The sequence below is a fragment of the Perca flavescens genome, chromosome 14 (assembly GCF_004354835.1).
Source record: "Perca flavescens isolate YP-PL-M2 chromosome 14, PFLA_1.0, whole genome shotgun sequence".
Taxonomy (NCBI): Eukaryota; Metazoa; Chordata; class Actinopteri; order Perciformes; family Percidae; genus Perca; species Perca flavescens.
In genome coordinates this window covers 1,692,380-1,713,780 of record NC_041344.1, presented here as the reverse complement: position 1 = coordinate 1,713,780, position 21,401 = coordinate 1,692,380, and the positions used below count along the sequence as shown (strand labels likewise).

Below are 21,401 nucleotides of genomic sequence, written 5' to 3'. Positions count from 1 at the left end.
CATGTTACCTAAGGAAACACAAAGTAATACTTTATCTCCCTCTGCTGGTGTTTTATCTTGCAAGGAAGTTGAAAAGCTGAATGCTTATGTTGTTCACTATACGCAACAGTGTGTGTGTGTCTCTGTGTGTGTATGTGTGTGTGTGTGTGTGTGTGTGTGTGTGTGTTCCAGATGTTTTATTTTAAATCTAAAGATTATTAGATTATTGTTATTATTATTAGATTATAGATTTAATATTATATACTCACGCACGCACGCACGCACACACACACACACACACACACACACACACACACACACACACACACACACACACACAGTTTACTAACACTAGTGCGGTGCCCGTTGAAAATGTGCCTGTTTGGAAAAGGCCGATTGCTTGGCCTCTGGTATTGCTGCTTGTAGAATTCTTCAAAACCAAATTGTACCGCCAAAATTACTTACAGAAGGACCCCGAACCACTTCATATGCACCTCCCCTGTATACTCTACTACTGACTTACAATGTAGGGTACTTCTACATCAGAGGAAGACGTTGTACCACTGCATTTACCTGACAGAATCAGTATATCACAATGAGAATGTGGAGTAATCAGACATTAGCCTCATGGACTCATGGCAATATGCTACCCATTTATTATGAGAGCTAATCAGCACATATCTGTGTTCATCAAACATCAGAACCAGGCTGTGTGTGTGTGTGTGTGTGTGTGTGTGTGTGTGTGTGTGCGTGCGCGTGCGCGCGTAGAGAAAGAGAGAGAGAAAGAGAGACGTTGTCTTGTGTCGTTTGATCGTTAATGTAGTGCTACTTTGCACATGTTTGTGGGCCTGAGGTGTAGGTCACATTTTAGCTGCCAAAGCTCTGCTGCTCTTTATCTGTCTCTGGTCCTGCTCACTGCTCACTCAGTGTGAGAGAGGGAGGGGCCAGCGGCTAGAGCGTTTCTTGGTACTGCATTTACTAGTGCCAGTAGCAAGACACCTGTCAAGTTTGAAATCCATCGGACTAACGGTTCAAGAGATATGCGCTTAACACCCAGCCACACACACACACACACACACACACAAATTCCTGTATGGGCTCAAAAGTGAGGACAGGGTATAATTGCTATTGAAGTGAGAACCACCCTTTCTGCTACACTTACAGACAAAGTAATGCTACATTTAAACACTAGATGTCTCCCTGACTCAGTTTTTCATCTAAGATTATTTTTAAAACAGTTGCTAAAAAGTCCTTTTACCATTGAAGTGAGGACCATTTCTAAGGGGCGCTATTGGGTTCAGTTCTGGCTAAACCATTTTAACTACCTTCTTTCTTTTGCTTGCAGTTATTCTTTGCTACCATTTTATGTTTTATAACTGACAAATAATGTAATAATATATCAATTGGAGAGTCTTTGAAGAGTTGAGGGAGAGTAAAGGTTTGTTTCTCACTGGATTTGTCATCTATAAAGGTTACAGAAAGAAATTAGCCGAGGTGCCCCTCACAAAAATGTGGGTAAATTTTTTTGGGAGCATTATATCCAAAATGGCTGCCGTCAGCCTAGCTGGAAATTAACTTATTTATGGTTATGCCCACAGTGCTGCATAATACAGAGTTTCTGAGTCTATTTGGGTCAAGCAATTCATAAATGATAAAGATTTATTGATTTTACCTATTTTTGACCTTCAAATTCAAGATGGCCGCCAATTTTGGCTCTTTAAATGTAAATGTTTCAAAATCGTCAAAGAGCCTTAATATTAGGCTCAAATGAAAGCTCTGCTCATACTGAATGCAGTTATGGGAAGCAAAATTAAAACATACACATATGTCATCAGATGTCTGTGGTGGAACCAATGAAAGACAAAGGAGATCATTAGGGCCTGAGCGCCGAAATTGAAATTGAAGGAATTATTATTATTTTCTGCTAATTAATCGCGTTCTTGAGGGGCTTAACATATTAAAAAACTCACCAAATTTTGCGGTCGCATCAAGTCTGGTGAAAATGTATGTATTTTAAGGCTTTCGAGAATAGGCGCACAAAAATGGCTCGCTAGCGCCCCCTGCAAAGTGAAAAAAATGGAGCCTCTGCAGTGCATTTAACGTAGACTCACGAAACTTGGTACACATATGTACGATGTCAAGATGTACATAGAACTTCATTGAAGCCATACCCTTAACCCAACAGGAAGTCCGCTATTTTGATTTCAGAATTTGACATTAGTGCGATTTTGGCCATTTCCACATGTCGTACTTTAACGAACTACTCCTTGAGATTTCATCCGATCAACTTCAAATTCGGTCTGTGCCATCTTAAGACCTTAAAGGGGTGATAGAATGATTATATATGGTATTTCACACTGTTCCGTAAGGTCTCCTAATAAGGTATGTAACATTGGTTGGGCTGGAAATGGCCTGGTTGATATTTTATTGGTCCTTATGCATTCCTGTGTTTTGGCCCTATTTGTAACAAGAGCTTTTCTTCCAAATATGGTATGCTCATGAATATTTAGATAACCTGCACGCTGATTGGTTGAGCGAATCCCCATACACACACATTAGAGACGAGACAGTAGGTCTCATATTCCAGGCACTGCAATGTTTCGTTACCAAATTCACTTCTGAGTGACTTTTTATGGGAGAAATCAACTATATAAAGCTCAAATATGGGCTGTTTCACGAAAATTGATGGCTAATTGCAAATTTGGTAAGACATGTCGGACTTTAAGAGCTCCTCACAGTCTGACGAGAAAGCGGCAGCCTGCTGGGCTCCATACCCAGGGCAAAGACACCCTTTGTGGATTACTCACTACCGGGGCTGTGTTTGTGTGTGTTTCAGGGAGGGAGGGGCATCACCAGGATGTTGAGAAGTTGAAAGCAGACCACAGTGATCACCACAAACTGGCTGAATGTATGGGATTCCCCACCAACGTCAACCCGTTCAACTATGATGGAGTTGCAGGTCATTTCCTGTCTGGTTTCTCCTCTCACAGATTGTAGAGATGCAAATTAAAAAAAGAAATGATTTTATCCTTGTGCCTCCTCACAGATTTCTGTCATAAGAAATCATCCCCGGAGGTGAAGCCAGAAGCGTCCTGAGTGAAGATGTTGGAGCAAAACAAACATATTTCAGATATGTCCTCCACCAATACAATAAAAGCAAATACTAAAACCTGGATGTGTGTTATGCACATTATTGTGTGTTTCTCTGGTCTCAAATACTTTCAAATGTTCTGTTTTAATATGCAAATGACACATTATTTAAAGCTAACTTTTTAGGATTTTAGGAGAACTCTACAGACACAGGTAGACAAAGTGTAGCAAAATAAATGTTTTCTTTCCAATAGAGAGCCCAAGTCCTGCCCTTCTACTTCCAGTCCATGGGACCTTAATTTTGAAAAAAAATATGAACGAGAGTCAATGGAGAGATAATAATTATTTTTTGATCCCGTTTCAATAGAGCCATGGATTACAAATATGATGTTCTTCAATTTAAAACATTATTTTTCAACCGAAGAAAGTCTCAGTTTGTTGTTAAACTGTTGAAGTATAAGACTGTGGAAATAAGTAATTAGAACGACTACAATGCTACGATGTCTGTGTGTGTGTGTGTGTGTGTGTGTGTGTCTGTGTGTCTGTGTGTATCGTACCGGGGATGTAACATTACGCCAATGAGCAGAGTATCTCAATTGTTCTTTTGCTTATCTGCTGAAAACACTTGACTGGATAAAACACAGTAGTTAAGATAACGTTACATGTGTTGTTTAACAGAGCTAAGCTAGCTAGCTAGTGAGCAAGCCAAGCATCGAGCTAGGTGAGGTAGATTGTGTGAGACGGGAGCTGTAGTTCACTGAGCGGTTTCACACTAAACTAAGTGGTACTATGACAAACCTACGGCTAACTGAGACTTTCTTCGGTTGAAAAATTCTCTTTTAAATTGACGAACATCATATTTGTAATCCATGGCTCAATTCAAACGGGATAAAAATATAATTTGCTTCTCGCCGTTCACTATCGTTCATATTTTTTCTGAGTTTAGCTCCCATGAGGTCCACCGGAAGGGGCGTGACTTCGGCTCTCTATAGTTTGAAAAAAAGACATGTTATGGAAGAGAAAGAGCCCAAAATATATATAACAAAAAACAATGTTTCTGCCCCAAATGTTATCTCAAAAGCCCTGAGTCTTCGAGGCTGGAGCGGGTTCGGTTTTGAAGCTATAGAGCAATATATTGGTATCAGAATCCATGCTATGCTAGTTTTTTGGTATAGGTTGCTGAATAATGCCCCAAAGTTAGGCTAAATTCTGGCAAGGGAAAAACTGGCTTGTGTATTGTAAATATTAGTTTAAGCACTCATAATGTACAAATACGCATTTAAAGACTAATGTGAGACCTATTAGCAGCAACACTATCTTTAAATAGACCGGGTCTTTTATGAGCTCTACTGTGGGACATTTCAGCCGCTTAGTTCGCTTATGGGTCGGGCCGGCTCTGAGGTTGCTAGACGCTAGTCTCACATAGCCAGACATTACTTCACAGCACCGCAGAGTAGCTAATGTTAGATGCTGGCTATGTTGACAGTCATAGAAGCCTGTGCTCACGCGGACTTCCGAACCCAACTGACAGGCACACTTCCTCGGCTTAGAATTACGGTAGGGACCGCTAAAAATAACACTACCTTGCCGTCCTCTCCAGCCCGCCTCTCTTGGCTTAAAATAAGTCACTGTTGAACAGGCTACACGATGTAAGCAGCTGTAAATATGTTATTTATTTATTTTTTTAGGTTAATTTTATTATCATGAGAATTCCACATTCACAAGAAGAAATGGGGTGATGTCTAACACACACACACACACACACACACACACCTGAAATAGTTGAACGAGATATTGACCACAGGAGAAATGCTGAAGCTAGCAGCTGATAGTGATATGTAGCTTGTGTGCTAAGGAAGTGGAAGACATAATGCTTTTATTTTGCCATTTTGCCTTGTTGTTGCATGTTTCTGGCAGCAGGTGGCAGACTGGCTACAGCTGAACAAGGCTTCTTTTTACATTCAGCACCTTCTTATATCATTTGGGGGCTTTCAGGATCACAATGTAATACTGTTGATTGGAAAAATCTTTATTTCAACAATGCAAAGACATATTTATTGACTTCATTTCTTATTTTAAACTATTTGAAAAGGAAAGAATCATTTAGAAACCTGGAGCTAAAAAACATTTGATAGAAACAAACTCTCTTCAGTGCTGGATGATGGATCTACTACTGTATATAAGTTATGTATGGCAGGGGTCTTCAACGTTTTTTAAGCCAAGGACCCCTTAACTGAAATAGAGACGGACCAGGGACCCCCTATTACATATATTGCATAAAATGAAGTTGCATATTAATCTGGTCCTACAATAACTTTTAGGGCTGCCTAAAGTGTTTATAGATACCTGTTTTTCCATTGAATACTAAGCTATTCAAATAGCCTTAAAATTGTTGGCATGATTTTATAAATTATGTTTTAATATTAAACACACATGAAGTCAGTCCTTTGGGATGAACTGTATCTGTGGATGGCTACCTTAGTGACTACATTACCTATAGCCCAGTAAGCCTATCATCAGTGGAGATTTATATTGGCTAATAATATGTTGGAATCATGTCAAAACATTTAAATTTTGAAAAAACTTTCAAAAATTAACAATAATTTGGAGGCCCCCTTGCAATGACTCTGAGGTCCCCCTAGGGGTCCCGGACCCCCTGTTGAAGATCCTTGATGTATGGTTCACACTTCGGCTCTTTGCCCAAACTTGAAAAAGGCCTATTCGAGGACGGAAGGAACAGTGAAACAAAATAAAGACAGTTGAAGACTGAAAGTTTTTTTTTTGTATTTTATTATATATTTTGCAAAATATAGGAGTAACACAGGTTTCAACAAGGGCACGACAGCTCAGTGTGGAAACTGTCTCTTCAACGAGAACACGGAGCACATCTTCAGAGTGACAGCACACACACTATTGGCTTAACATGACTCTGCATTTCTTACAATCATCAAGACACTGTAGACATTTGCCTCCCAGTTTGTTCCCACATCCCATCAGTAAAGTCTGTTCAAAGACTCTTGTTCAATGATTTCATCAACACATTCACTTCATCCACACAGGACCAGAATCTCAGCTATGTAAAAGAGAAGAATGAGTTATTGATTACGATTATACAACATTTTTGGTCCACGAAAACAAATAAATGTCGAAGAAAGTGGCAAAAACTTTAATAAAAGCAACACAATAAATAAGAAAAGGAATGTAATATAAAAAAACTAGAAAGTCACAACAATCAGCTCTCAGCAACAAACATGGAGACTAAATCATTATTATATTATTTAAGTTAAAACACAGAATTAAACCCTTAAATGACTTCCGACTATTTCAGTTTACAATACTCGGCAGTTTGTGTGTGTGTGTGTGTGTGTGTGTGTGTGTGTGTGTGTGTGTGTGTGTGTGTGAGTGAGTGAGTGAGTGAGTGAGTGAGTGAGAGAGAGAGACAGAGTGAAAGAGAGAGAGAGAGTGTGTGTGTGTGTGTGTGTGTGTGTGTGTGTGTGTGTGTGTGTGTGTGTGTGTGTGTGTGTGTACGTGTGGGTGGGTGTGTGTTGTAGCAAGCGAGCATCAAAAAGCTTTCAATAAAAACCACCTTAAAAAAAACATTGAAAATGTATCAAAAACCATCAACAAAAGCCTTGAATGCGTCAAAAAATGAAAAAAGCATCGAAATGCAGAAAAAACCCTTGAGGAGTGAAGGAACCAGAAAATATTCTCATTTAACAAGCTGCAATTTAGAGTTTTCCTTTTTTTAAATAAAAAAATGACTCAGAATGACAGAATTTAACCCTTAAATGACTTCTGTCTATTTCAGTTTACACAACTCAGCAGAGGCTCCAAGAGAAGAAAAAACCATTAGTCCAGCATAGAGGGGCTGAGTGAATGTGGTCTGGACTCTGTGGAGGAGAGTCATGGTTTCAGAGACGCTGTAGAAGGACAGAATACCTGCACTGTGATCCAGGTACACTCCTACTCTGGAGGACTCAGGACCTGAGACGGGAGTTTGGACATTGTTGTACCAAAATGTATAACTATTGTTGTAACAATCTAACGCCCAAGATTTGTCATTTCGTCCAAATCTACATTCATCCGACCACCCTGCTTTGCTGATATTCTTGTATGCGACTGCTACAGAAACTCCTCCTCTCCTCTCCGCCTCCCAGTAACAACATCCAGTCAGACTCTCTCTACTCAGGACCTGTAACCTGTCAGTGAATCTGTCTGGGTGACTAGAATAAGACTGATGTTGACTCATGACTGTAGTTTTCCTGTTCCCCTCAGATAATAACAGATATGTGTTTGCTGTGTTTGGATCCAGTGTGATTTCACGTGAATATTTTAAGAATCCAGCTCTGGTCTTGGGCTCTGGTTGTGGCAGTAAAACGTCCACTTCAGTCCCTGTCAGTGAGACGTTTGTCCTCTTCTCTCTCAGGACGTCCTGTAGTTTATCTCTGACTTCTGACACGGCTGCTGTCACGTCCTGAAAGCAGCTCAGAGGACGGATATGGATGCTGGATGCTGATTGGCTGAGTGGTGACAGTGAGGGGTAGTTATGTAGAAACTGGCTGTGATCTTCTGTGTGTGAGAGCTTCTTCAGCTCAGCGTCTTCCCTCTTCAGCTCAGTGATCTCCTGCTCCAGCTTCTCCTGAAGCTCTCTGACTCGACTCTCTTCTCTTTTCTGCTGGGATCTGACCTGCTGCTTCACATCAGAGCTTCTTTTCTCCAGGAGACGGATCAGCTCGGTGAAGATCTTCTCGCTGTCCTCCACTGCTTTATCGGCGGCGCGATCGATGGCCTCCGCCTGCTGTTGAAGCAGCTTCACATCTTTCTCTCTGTCCTGGATTCTCTGCTGGATGGTCTGTCGACTACCCTCGAGCTTTTTCTGCCTCTCAGTCCTTTCTGCTGCAGCAGACACTGTGTCGTGGCCTTTATGTTCCTCCATTAAGCAGAGATAACAGATAAGCTGCTGATCAGTACGGCAGAAAATCTTCATCACCTCATCATGACGAGAGCAGACGTTCTCCTGGAGCTTCTTGGACGGCTCCACCAGCTTGTGTTTCTTGTATGGAGCTGATTCATAATGAAGCTGAAGGTGTTTCTCACAGAAAGAAGCCAGACATTGCAGACAGGACTTGTGTGCTTTGAGTTTTCTCCCGGTGCAGACATCACAGGCCACATCTTCAGCTCCAGCATAGCAGTGATCAGCAGGAGCAGCTTGGAGTCCAGTCTTCTTCAGCTCCTCCACTAAATCTGCTAACATGGTGTTTTTCAGCAGGACAGGCCTCGGTGTGAAGCTCTGCCTGCACTCAGGGCAGCTGTAGCTGTACTTACGATCCTCTTCATCCCAGTGGCTTTTAATACAGTTCATGCAGTAGCTGTGTCCACAGGGAATAGTCACCGGATCCTTCAGTAGATCCAGACAGATGGAACAAGAGAAGGTTTCCCGGTCCAGCTGAACTCCTTTCTGCGCCATTTCACCTCTCGCTCATTGACGACTGTCTGACTGTCTTGAGTCTCACTTCCTGAGAAGTGAGACTAGTCTCAGCTCTGATGTAATAAAAGCATGTAACACGCTGTTGTACTTCCCCCAGCATGTTGGTTACACTGATCTGCAAACTGTAGCTCTGAAGGGGAGGGAACAAGGAAATATGTGCAGAGTGGAGCAGAGGAGGAGGGAGGGGTTATCAAGTTCTGCTTCATTCCTGGAAGAGGAGCGCTTTGAGAGAGATACTGGGTGTGTTGCAAAGATCATACTTCCATTAGTATGACAGGGAAAGATACAGTATATCCTACTACATATAATGTCAAATGCAGAATGCCAAAAATGTGTCCTGATGGACCCGGTTGCATTTTGCAGTATGCAAGCCAGCGTGCTTTTCTTCCTCTTCCCCTTTTCGTTACCTTACCTGTGTTCCTGATTATCTGCACCTTTAAGACATGAAGGTGTAAACCAATTTCATGACTCAGCTTAACTTTCTGTGAATCAGGGACATTCCTTGAACCTCTTCCTCAATTGACTGCACACAGCTTCTTTTGCAAAGAGCACACACACAGAGAGGCGCATGAGACTCTTATAATATTACTTGAATTATATGACACCTTTAGGTAAAATGCATCTACGTCTAAAAATAATAGAAATATCTCTTTATTAAGTTGAATGACAGAATCAGAGTAAAATATAAAGTGACCTTAACATTAACTGGTTCTTATCTCTCTCACACACCCGAGTGAAACTTAGGCCCTGTTTATACGACAACGCTCGCAAGTGAAAACGACAAAATATTTTATTAGATGATACGACATGCCTTTCGTTTAGATGGCGATGGCGTTTTTGGGACTTAAAAATGAAAAAGTCTGCTCCGATCTGCACACGGTAGTTTAGTGAGAATCAGATTCAACATGTGAGATAGAGATAAACTCACTTTCAGCATTGTGAGCGAAACTAAACCAAAAATAATACAAAAATATAAAAGAATCATGCTTAAATGTAATTTTGCGATTACACAACTCTAATATCTTCTGACTTCTCTTTATTTAATTCCAGTTTAGTTTGTTTCAGATGGATTTCAGTTCGTAGGTAGAAGCAGCAGAATAATTAGTAATAGGTTGATAACCTTTAAAAGGAAAAAAACACAGAAAGAAGTATGCATTTACATTACTTTAATGGTGCTGACACACCAACCTCATTATTGGCCGTGGGACAGTCCGGTGATTCGAGTCTGTTCGGTGTGTTCTGTGCCGTCGTCTGTCGGTGAAGCTGTCGGCCTTTATTTGGGCCGATTTGACTTTTTGAATCAGAAGGCGGGCAGTCGGACTCAATGTCCAATCTGATTGGTGGAGAGCTAACCTTGAAATGACGAGCTGGACGAGCCTGACTAACGCCTCTCAAAATCTGACAAAAATCTTTTAAACTGACATTTGTTGATCTGAAATGAAGACAGATTCAGCAACTGCACGGCCTATTTCTCTCTTCAAATGTTTTCAGAAACACGTTTCGGTGAACTATTTTAGTACAACAACGAAGCCGCCATTATGCTTGTTTGTAAAATTCGGGAGCAGCCAGACCCACATGACATGTTCGTCCAATCAGCTGCTGGTTTTCATTTCTTGGGCAACAATACAGATTAGCGCCGCCTGCTGTTATGGAGACGTATTACGTCTCGCGCACACACAGAACGTACGCTAAAGTCTTCGTTTCTTCGGTGTGTTCTGAGGCACTTTTTGGACCAACTCGGGGAGGCTGATCAGTCAGACTGCCTTTTCTGCTGAAGGTGTGTGTGTCAGAGCCTTAAGTCAGGACATTTTCAAATTTTCATCGTAATTTCATCGTAGTCATTGTTACCACATTATGAATAGCAATTAGAATTAATTAAGTTTAAGGAGAAACTTCTGCCAGCAAAATGAAACAAACATAGATAGGCTCAAGTTTCACCAACAATATATAGACCTTCTTCACAGCAGACATGTTGACATGTCATAGTAGGAAAAGCACAGTTGTAATCAAAACCATTACTGATGGCTGCATTCCACTTAGGAGAGACCCTGGTATTGTACATGCTGACTGAAATCACTGAAATATCTTACTGGGACACTTGATGGAACTGAACCATCGTCAAGGTTATTCATTTCGGCTGTGCTTTTCCTACTATGACAAATCAAAATGTCTGCTGTGAAAAGGGTCCATTGGGTTAATTAATATATTAACTGAAAACTATACATTTCCAATACAATATGAAAGGAATCAATTGTCCATTAGACTGCCGTCAATCATTGTTTCCCAAATAGCATTATCAAATCAGACAATTGGTGTCAAATTTCAACACAAATAAGCACTTAACAATTGGCAACAATTTTACACAAACAATATCCATTTCCATACTGGTTGCATCTCCAGTTTTGTCAAATGATGAGCTGAATGTGTCCCACACTTTTCACCACCTGCCCTCACTAAAGTACACCAGTTTAAATATTCCCTAGGGAAACACAAGCTAATGATGGGTTCCAACAATGCATGGACTTTCTCGCCCCCTGCTGGTGTTTTATCTTGCAAGGTAGTTGAAAAGCTGAATGCTTATCTTTTTTACTGTCTCTTGACGCAACAGTGTGTGTGTTTGTGTGTGTGTGTCTGTGTGTTCCAGATGTTTTATTTTAAATCTAAAGATTATTAGATAATTATTATTATTATTAGATTTTAGATTTAATATTATATACGCACGCACGCACGCACGCACACACACACACACACACACACACACACACACACACACACACTTTACTAACACTAGTACAGAGCCCGTTGAAAATGTGCCTGTTTGGAACTGGCCCATTGCTTGCCCTGTGGTATTGCTGCTTGTAGAATTCTTCAAAACCAAAATTACTTACAGAAGGACCCCGAACCACTTCATATGCAACTCCCCTGTATAACCTACTACTGACTAAAAGTGTAGGGTACTTTTACATCAGAAGAATACGTTGTACCACTGCATTTACCTGACAGAATCAGTATCACTATAAAATATTACAGACCCATTTAGTTATGTCCACTTATTTCTTATTTTTAACTGAATGAGCGATTTTGAACTCATCTTTATGAGTTTTTGAAAGTTAAACTTGCATTTATTCATTGGGTTGACTGTTTAAAAAATGTATGTGTTGATTGAACTTAGGTATGTAAGTTAAGTTATCAACCAATTGCAGTCAGGACTGCAACTGATTCATTGGCTGGCCAATTCCCATGATGCAAGGCGGAAAATAGAGTTGTGTTAAAATTTGCTGAAAAGTTTGCAGTTTGTTCGGAATACAAATGTAACTTTATGAATTATTAAAACTTTATGAGTTTATTAAACGTGTGTTTAGAATGTAGTGTTTTGTTGCCTGGTAATTGTCATTGTTGTGCTGGTTTACATTTGTAACCATGAGTTAAGTGACTGTTACGTTTGATAAGAAGAGGTGGAGTATAATGGTGTTAGATGTTGAGCAGTAGTAGGCTTCCTTCAGCCATTAATCTGCGGCATGTCTCTTCGCTAGCGGCCCTTTTATGTCAAGTGACGCAAGATCAGTAGAGAGGCCGCTATTTCGCACGGGGCCCTGGGGCAGCCCCACTCAAGCACCCACGGTATCTCCGCTATAAATGTGATTATGTTGTTGTAACTTGAAACTGTGAGTTGAAATAAAGCAGAAAGGTATGTCTGTTGTACTAGGCAAGGAAGGTTTCTTGCATTATTAAAGAAAATAAATGATTTGTTTTAACTTAAAGTATGAAGTTAAACCAAGTAATACAAAGTTAAATCAACTAAAAGAACAACTTTAACAAAACTAGAACACTGTAGTTACATCAATATCATTAACCTTAATTTCTAAGTTGAAACAAAGGCAGTCTTCAAGTTGAGTGAACTTCGATTTTCAAGGCAGCAGGGGAACTTTCATTTCCAAGTTAAACTAACATGAAATTTATTACAGTATCACAATGACAATGTGGAGTAATCAGACATTAGCCTCATGGACTCATGGAAATATGCTACCCATTTGTTAAGAGAGCTAATCACCACATATCTGTGTTCATCAACCATCAGAACCAGACCGTGTGTGTGTGTGTATGTGTTTGTGTGTGTGCGCGCGCAGAGAAAGAGATAGAGAAAGAGAGACGTTGTCTCATATCGTTTGATTGTTAATGTAGTGCTACTTTGCATAGGTTTGTGGGCCTGAGGTGCATGTCACATTTTAGCTGCCAAAGCTCTGCTGCTCTTTATCTGTCTCTGGTCCTGCTCACTGCTCACTCAGTGTGAGAGAGGGAGGGGCCAGCGGCTAGAGCGTTTCTTGGCACTGCATTTACTCGTGCCAGTAGCAAGACACCTATCAAGTTTGAAATCCATCGGACTAACGGTTCAAGAGATATGCGCTTAACACCCAGCCACAAACACACACACACACATTGTATTGTATTGGCTCAAAAGTGAAGACCGGGTATAATTGCTATTGAAGTGAGAACCACACTTTCTGCTACACTTACAGACAAAGTAATGCTACATTTTTATACGAACGTTAAGGATGGCTATGTTTCTAATGTGCTTCCTCCGCTGGGTAAATCGGACCATAATCTGATAACCTTGATGTCTAAATATACTCCGGTGATACGGAAACAGCCGATAACGTCAAAGACTGTGCGCATCTGGTCAGAGGATGCCTGTGAAACACTAAGGGGGTGCTTTGAATGCACAGACTGGACTGTGTTCTTTGATGGTGATAATGATCCGGATAGTATCTCTGACAAAGTGACTTGTTATATTAATTATTGTGTTGAGTCTATAATTCCTTGTAAATCAATCAAATGCTTTCCCAATAACAAACCATGGGTAACCAGAGAAGTTAAGATTGCAATAAATAAGAAGAAAGCTGCTTTTTATAGTGGTGATAAAGATATAATTAAAAATGCCCAAAGAGAATTGAAAGTAATTATCAGACAGGGTAAATTAAAGTATAAGGAAAAGGTTGAAGGAAACATGTCCTGTAATAACACAAGAGGACTATGGAATGGTATGAAGTCTATTACTGGATATGGGTCCAGTAAACCCAGTTTATGTAATTTGGGTGTACAGGCTAACGATGCCAATACTTTTTTTGCAAGGTTTGATGAATCTGACTTCTCTACACTTCATGAGAATGTTCTTTTTAATCTTAGGCAGAGCAAATCTGAGGACTGTAGCCCTGCTATTATTCTAAACACTGAAGAGGTTCGTCAGCAGTTAAGGCGTACTAAATCAAATAAGGCAGCAGGCCCTGATGGTGTGCACCCACGTACCCTAAAAGTGTGTGCTGACCAGCTGTGCTCCGTTCTCCACTCACTGTTTTCTTTGTCTCTGTCTTCTGCTAAAATCCCGGTTATGTGGAAAACCTCCTGTCTGGTCCCTATTCCAAAAAAAAAAAAAAAGCTAAGGTGTCTAACAGTCTTTCAAATCTGAGGCCTATAGCTCTGACCTCGCACATTATGAAGTGTTTCGAGAGGGTTGTACTAGAGCATCTGACTAGACAGGTGTCTGCCTTTCAGGATCCTTTGCAGTTCGCATATAGGAAAGGTGTGGGGGTAGATGATGCACTATTATATATGGTTCACAATATTTACAGTCATCTTGAAACTACTGCCAGTTCCGGTAGGATAATGTTTTTTGACTTTTCGAGTGCTTTTAATACTATACAGCCTCATATTTTAGCTAGTAAATTAATTGATTTTAAATTGCATAATACCACTATTGCCTGGATTTTAGATTACCTTTTAGCACGACCACAGTTTGTTAGGATTGGTAACAAACATTCTGATACCATTCTAACTAATACTGGAGCACCTCAGGGCACAGTTTTATCTCCTTTTTATTTTCTCTTTATACTGCTGACTACAGGCATAGTCAGCCATCTTGTTGGGTACAAAAATTCTCGGATGACACTGCTTTAGTGGGTTTACTTAATCAGGGTGATGATCTTGCCTACAGAAGAGAGGTGCAGTCTTTTTACACCTGGTGTGAGTCTAACTTTATGAAACTGAACGTAGGAAAGACCAAAGAACTTGTTATTGATTTTAGGAAGAAAAAAGAGAAGGTCCTTCCAGTTACAATTAATGGGCAGTTGATTGAAATTGTGCAGTCATATAAATTCTTAGGTATATACCTGGACGAAAAATTAAACTGGAAGGAGAATACGAATGTCCTAATGAAGAAGGCTCAGTCGAGATTGTTCTTTTTGAGAAAACTTAGATCATTCAACATCAGCACAAAGCTCTTAAATGTTTTTTATCAAGGGATTTTGGCTAGCGTACTTTTTTATGCTGTACTGTGCTGGGGAGGCAGTATATCTGTTGAGGACAAAAATAGGATAAACAAGTTAATCAAGAGAGCTGGTTCAGTTATTGGTCTTAACCAGGATGTACTGGAGGTTACTGTAGAGAAGAGGATTAGTTCAAAACTAAAAATTGTCCTGCTTTTTGAAGGGCATCCATTACACCCTCTGTTCAAAGGACTCCGAAGCTCTTTCAGTGAGCGATTGGTAATGCCTCGGTGCTCTAGTGAGCGCATGAGAAGGTCTTTTGTTCCCGCTGCGGTTAGATTTTATAACCTACACTGTTAACCATTGGATATTATTTTTGTCTTTTATAATTTATTTATTTATTTATTTATTGTCTCCTTATCACGGTCTATTGGTCTACTAGTCCAGAATTATTTGTTTGTTTATTTGTTTTTTAGTTGTGTATTGTGTTCGATTGCTGTATGGTTGGTGGCAAACCAGTTTCCCTATCGGGATTAATAAAGTTTTTTCAATTCAATTCAATTCAATTCAAACACTAGATGTCTCCCTGACTCAGTTTTTCATCTCAGATTATTTTTAAAACAAAGTATAAGAACTGATATTTTACCATTGAAGTGAGGACCATTTCTAAGGGGCGCTATTGGGTTCAGTTCTGGCTAAACCATTTTAACTACCTTCTTTCTTTTGCTTGCAGTTATTCTTTGCTACCATTTTATTTTTTATAACTGACAAATAATGTAATAATATATCAATTGGAGAGTCTTTGAAGAGTTGAGAGAGAGTAAAGGTTTGTTTCTCACTGGATTTGTCATCTATAAAAGTTAAAGAAAGAAATTAGCTGAGGTGCCCCTCACAAAAATGTGGGTACATTTTTTTGGGAGCATTATATCCAAAATGGCTGCCGTCAGCCTAGTTGGAAATTAACTTTTTTATGGTTATGCCCACAGTGCTGCATAATACACGGTTTCTGAGTCTATTTGGGTCAAGAAATTCATAAATGATAAAGATTTATTGATTTTACCTATTTTTGACCTTCAAATTCAAGATGGCCGCCAATTTTGGCTCTTTAAATATAAATGTTTCAAAATCGTCAAAGAGCCTTAATATTAGGCTCAAATGAAAGCTCTGCTCATACTGAATGCAGTTATGGAAAGCAAAATGAAAAGATGTCTGTGGTGGAACCAATGAAAGACAAAGGAGATTATTAGGGCCCGAGCGCCAACAGCGGCGAAGACCCTATTGAAACTGAAGGAATTATTATTATTTTCTGCTAATTAATCGCGTTCTTGAGGGGCTTAACATATTAAAAAACTCACCAAATTTTGCGGTCGTATCAAGTCTGGTGAAAATGTATGTATTTTAAGGCTTTTGAGAATAGGTGCACAAAAATGGCTCGCTAGTGCCCCCTACAAAGTTTAAAAAATTGAGCCCCTACAGTGCGTTTAACGTAGACTCACGAAACTTGGTACACATATGTACCATGTCAAGATGTACATAGAACTTCATTGGAGCCATACCCTTAACCAAACAGGAAGTCCGCTATTTTGATTTCAGAATTCGAAATTAGTGCGATTTTGGCCATAGTACATGTCGTACTTTAACGAACTACTCCTTGAGATTTCATCCGATCAACTTCAAATTCGGTCTGTGCCATCTTAAGACCTTAAAGGGGTGACAGAATGATTATATATGGTATTTCACACTGTTCCGTAAGGTCTCCTAATAAGGTATGTAACATTGGTTGGGCTGGAAATGGCCTGGTTGATATTTTATTGGTCCTTATGCATTCCTGTGTTTTGGCCCTATTTGTAACAAGAGCTTTTCTTCCAAATATGGTATGCTCATGAATATTTAGATAAGCTGCACGCTGATTGGTTGAGCAAATCCCCATACACACACATTAGAGACGAGACAGTAGGTCTCATATTCCAGGCACTACAATTTTTCGTTACCAAATTCACTTCTGAGTGACTTTTTATGGGAGAAATCAACTATATAAAGCTCAAATATGGGCCGTTTCATGAAAATGTATGGCTAATTGCAAATTTGGTAAGACATGTCGGACTTTAAGAGCTCCTCACAGTCTGACGAGAAAGCGGCAGCCTGCTGGGCTCCATACCCAGGGCAAAGACACCCTTTGTGGATTACTCACTACCGGGGCTCTGCAGCCGGCTGCCGGCATAACTATAATATATTTACAGTTTGAATTTCGTCACGGCACTTATATCACAGCTACCCCAAGGTCTTACAAAGCTAACAAAAGCTAACAGTCCGATTTCAATTTAAGGCATTTTTGTGAACGTGAGGGTCTTGATAGGAGTAGCAGTTAGCTAGCTTTGTGTCCCATCAATACAATGGGAAAAGATCGCGGCTAGCTAGCTACACTTGTGAGTACTTGTGTACTGCCTGTTAGTGCAAGTAAGCGTACGGTTTGAGACACACTGAAAGTGTTTCAGATCATTGTTGCAGCGTGTAATGTGGATCTGTGTGTGTGTGTTTGTATATGTACGTGCGTGCCTCTGTCTCTGTGTGTGTATGTATGTGTGTGTGTTTGTGTGTGTTTCAGGGAGGGAGGGGCATCACCAGGATGTTGAGAAGTTGAAAGCAGACCACAGTGATCACCACAAACTGGCTGAATGTATGGGATTCCCCACCAACGTCAACCCGTTCAACTACGATGGAGCTGCAGGTCATTTCCTGTCTGGTTTCTCTTCCCACAGATTGTAGAGATGCAAATTAAAAAAAGAAATGATTTTATCCTTGTGTCTCCTCACAGATTTCTGTCATAAGAAATCATCCCCGGAGGTGAAGCCAGAAGCGTCCTGAGTGAAGACGTTGGAGCAAAACAAACATATTTCAGATATGTCCTCCACCAATACAATAAAAGCAAATACTAAAACCTGGATGTGTGTTATGCACATTATTGTGTGTTTCTCTGGTCTCAAATACTTTCAAATGTTCTGTTTTAATATGCAAATGACACATTATTTAAAGCTAACTTTTGTTGATTTTAGGAGAAATCTACAGACACAGGTAGACAAAGTGTAGCAAAATAAATGTTTTCTTTCCAATAGAGAGCCCAAGTCCCGCCCTTCTACTTCCGGTCCATGGGACCTTAATTTTGAAAAGAAATATGAACGAGAGTCAATGGAGAGATAATAATTATTTTTTGATCCAGTTTCAATAGAGCCATGGATTACAAATATGATGTTCTTCAATTTAAAACATTATTTTTCAACCGAAGAAAGTCTCAATTTGTTGTTAAACTGTTGAAGTATAAGACTGTGGAAATACGTAATTAGAACGACTACAATGCTACGATGTCTGCGTGTGTGTCTGTGTGTCTGTGTGTATCGTACCGGGGATGTAACATCACGCTAATGAGCAGAGGATCTCAATTGTTCTTTTGCTTATCTGCTGAAAACACTTGACTGGATAAAACACAGTAGTTAAGATAACGTTACATGTGTTGTTTAACAGAGCTAAGCTAGCTAGCTAGTGAGCAAGCCAAGCATCGAGCTAGGTGAGGTAGATTGTGTGAGACGGGAGCTGTAGTCCACTGAGCGGTTTCACACTAAACTAAGTGGCACTATGACAAACCTACGGCTAACTGAGACTTTCTTTGGTTGAAAAATTCTCTTTTAAATTGACGAACATCATATTTGTAATCCATGGCTCAATTCAAACGGGATAAAAAAATTATTTGCTTCTCGCCGTTCACTATCGTTCTTATTTTTTCTGAGTTTAGGTCCCATGAGGTCCACCGGAAGGGGCGTGACTTCGGCTCTCTATAGTTTGAAAAAAAGACATGTTATGGAAGAAAAAGAGCCCAAAATATTTATAACAAAAAACAATGTTTCTGCCCCAAATGTTATCTCAAAAGCCCTGAGTCTTCGAGGCTGGAGCGGGTTCTGTTTTGAAGCTATAGAGCAATATATTGGTATCAGAATCCATGCTATGCTAGTTTTTTGGTATGGGTTGCTGAATAATGCCCCAAAGTTAGGCTAAATTCTGGCAAGGGAAAAACTGGCTTGTGTATTGTAAATATTAGTTTAAGCATAATGTACAAATACACATTTAAAGACTAATGTGAGACCTATTAGCAGCAACACTATCTTTAAATAGACCGGCTCTGTTTATGAGGTCTATTGTGGGACATTTCAGCCGCTTAGTTCGCTTATGGGTCGGGCCGGCTCTGAGGTTGCTAGACGCTAGTCTCACATAGCCAGACATTACTTCACAGCACCGCAGAGTAGCTAATGTTAGATGCTGGCTATGTTGACAGTCATAGAAGCCTGTGCTCACGCGGACTTCCGAACCCAACTGACAGGCACCCCCATCTGCAAACTGTAGCTCTGAAGGGGATGGAACAAGGAAATATGATCACAGAGTGGAGCTGGCTGTGTTTGAGAGGAGGAAGAGGTCGGAGGGGTTATTCATTTTTGTTCATTCCTGGAAGAGGAGCGCTTTGAGAGAGATACTGGGTGTGTTGCAAAGACCATAATTCCATTAGTATGACAGGAAAAGATATACTATATCCCAATACATATAATGTCAAATGCAGAATGCCACAAGTGTGTCGGTTGCATTTGGCAGTATGCAAGCCAGCGTGCTTTTCTTCCTCTTCCCCTTTTCGTGGCCTTTCCTGTGTTCCTGCTTATCTGCACCTTTAAGCCATGAAGGCGTAAACCAGTTTTATGACTCAGCTTAACTTTCTGTTCATCAGGGACATTCCTTGAACACACAGCTTCTTTTGCATCGAGCACATACACACAGAGAGGCACATGAGATACTTATACCATTACTTGAATATTATGACACCTTTAGGTCTAAAATAATAGAAATATCTCTTCATTAAGTTGAATAAAAGTTTATACTGATGACAATTATTCAACCACAGCCCTTGACAGAATCAGAGTAAAATATAAAGTGACCTTAACAATAACTGGTTCTTATCTCTTTCAAACACCCGAGTGAGACTTAGGCCCTGTTTACACGACAATGCTCGCAAGTGAAAACGACAAAATATTTTATCAGATGTGCCTTTCGTTTAGACGGTGATGGAGTTTTTGGGAATCAAAAATGAAAAAGTCTGCTCCGATCTGCTCACAGCAGTTTAGTGAGAATCAGAATCAACATGTGAGAACGAGATAAACTCACTTTTAGGCCCGTTGAATTCTGCGATTGTGTAATCACCTTTTCCTGGACGGACTGGTTGACATGTTATAGTAGGAAAAGCACAGGTGTATTCAAACACATTACTGATGGCAGCATTCCACTTAGGAGAGACCCTGGTATTAAACCATTATTGATGGCTGCATTCCACTTAGGAGAGACCCTGGTATTAAACCATTAATGATGGCTGCATTCCACTTAGGAGAGACCCTGGTATTAAACCATTACTGATGGCTGCATTCCACTTAGGAGAGACCCTGGTATTAAACCATTACTGATGGCTGCATTCCACTTAGGAGAGACCCTGGTATTAAACCATTACTGATGGCTGCATTCCACTTAGGAAAGACCCTGATATTGTGCATGCTGACTCACTGAAATATCTTACTGGAACACTTGATGGAACTGAGCCATTGTTAAGGTTATCAATTTCAGCTGTGCTTTTCCTACTATGACAAGTCAAAATGTCTGCTGTGAAAAAGGTCCATTGGAATTAATATATTAACTGAAAACTATAAATTTCCAATACAATATGAAAGGAATCAATTGTCCATTAGACTGCCATTAATCATTGTTTCCCAAATAGCATTATCAAATCAGACAATTTGTCTTAAATTTCTACACAAATAAGCACTTAACAACTGGCAACAATTTTACACAAACAATGTCTATTTCCTACCGGTTGCATCTCCACTGTTCTCAAGTGATGAGATGAATGTGTCTGAATGCGCGTCTCTTTGTCAAGGAAGGAATTTCAGTGAAATGCTTTGTCCCAAACTTTTCACCCCCTGCTTTCACTAAGGTGCAATAGTTTAAGTGTTCCCTAGGGAAACACAAGCTAATGATGGGTTCCGACAATGCATGCACTTTCTTGCCCCCCTGCTGGGGTTTTACCTTGAAATCTCATGGAAGTTGAAAAGGTGAATGCTTATGTTGTTTACTGTCTCTTGACACAACAGCGTGTTTGTGTGTGTGTGTGTGTGTGTGTGTGTATGTGTCTGTGTGTGTTTGTGTTCCAGATGTTTTATTTTAAATCTAAAGATTATGTGATGTTTTTTATTATTATTATTATTATTATTATTATTATTATTATTCTGACTGGCTAGTAGTCCTTACCTAGCTACTATCAGGACACGCCCTCATACTCTGCTTCTGACTGGCTAGTAGTCCTTACCTAGCTACTATCAGGGCACGCCCTCATACTCTGCTTCTGACTGGCTAGTAGTCCTACTGTCAGGGCATGCCCTCATACTCTGCTTCTGACTGGCTAGTAGTCCTTACCTAGGTACTGTCAGTGCACGCCCTCATACTCTGCTTCTGACTGGCTAGTAGTCCTTACCTAGGTGCTGTCAGGACACGCTCTCATACTC

The 21,401-nt window shown here is 40.1% G+C and overlaps 1 protein-coding gene across 1 annotated transcript; it reads right to left on the bottom strand.

Annotated features, from left to right (window-relative positions):
- Window positions 1–6,600: 6,600 nt before the first annotated feature.
- On the bottom strand, window positions 6,601–8,634 carry LOC114567639 (E3 ubiquitin/ISG15 ligase TRIM25-like). The gene has a single exon (XM_028596738.1). It carries the CDS (start codon window positions 8,534–8,536, stop codon window positions 6,869–6,871), a length of 1,668 nt encoding a protein of 555 aa, XP_028452539.1. The 5' UTR covers window positions 8,537–8,634; the 3' UTR covers window positions 6,601–6,868.
- Window positions 8,635–21,401: the final 12,767 nt, after the last annotated feature.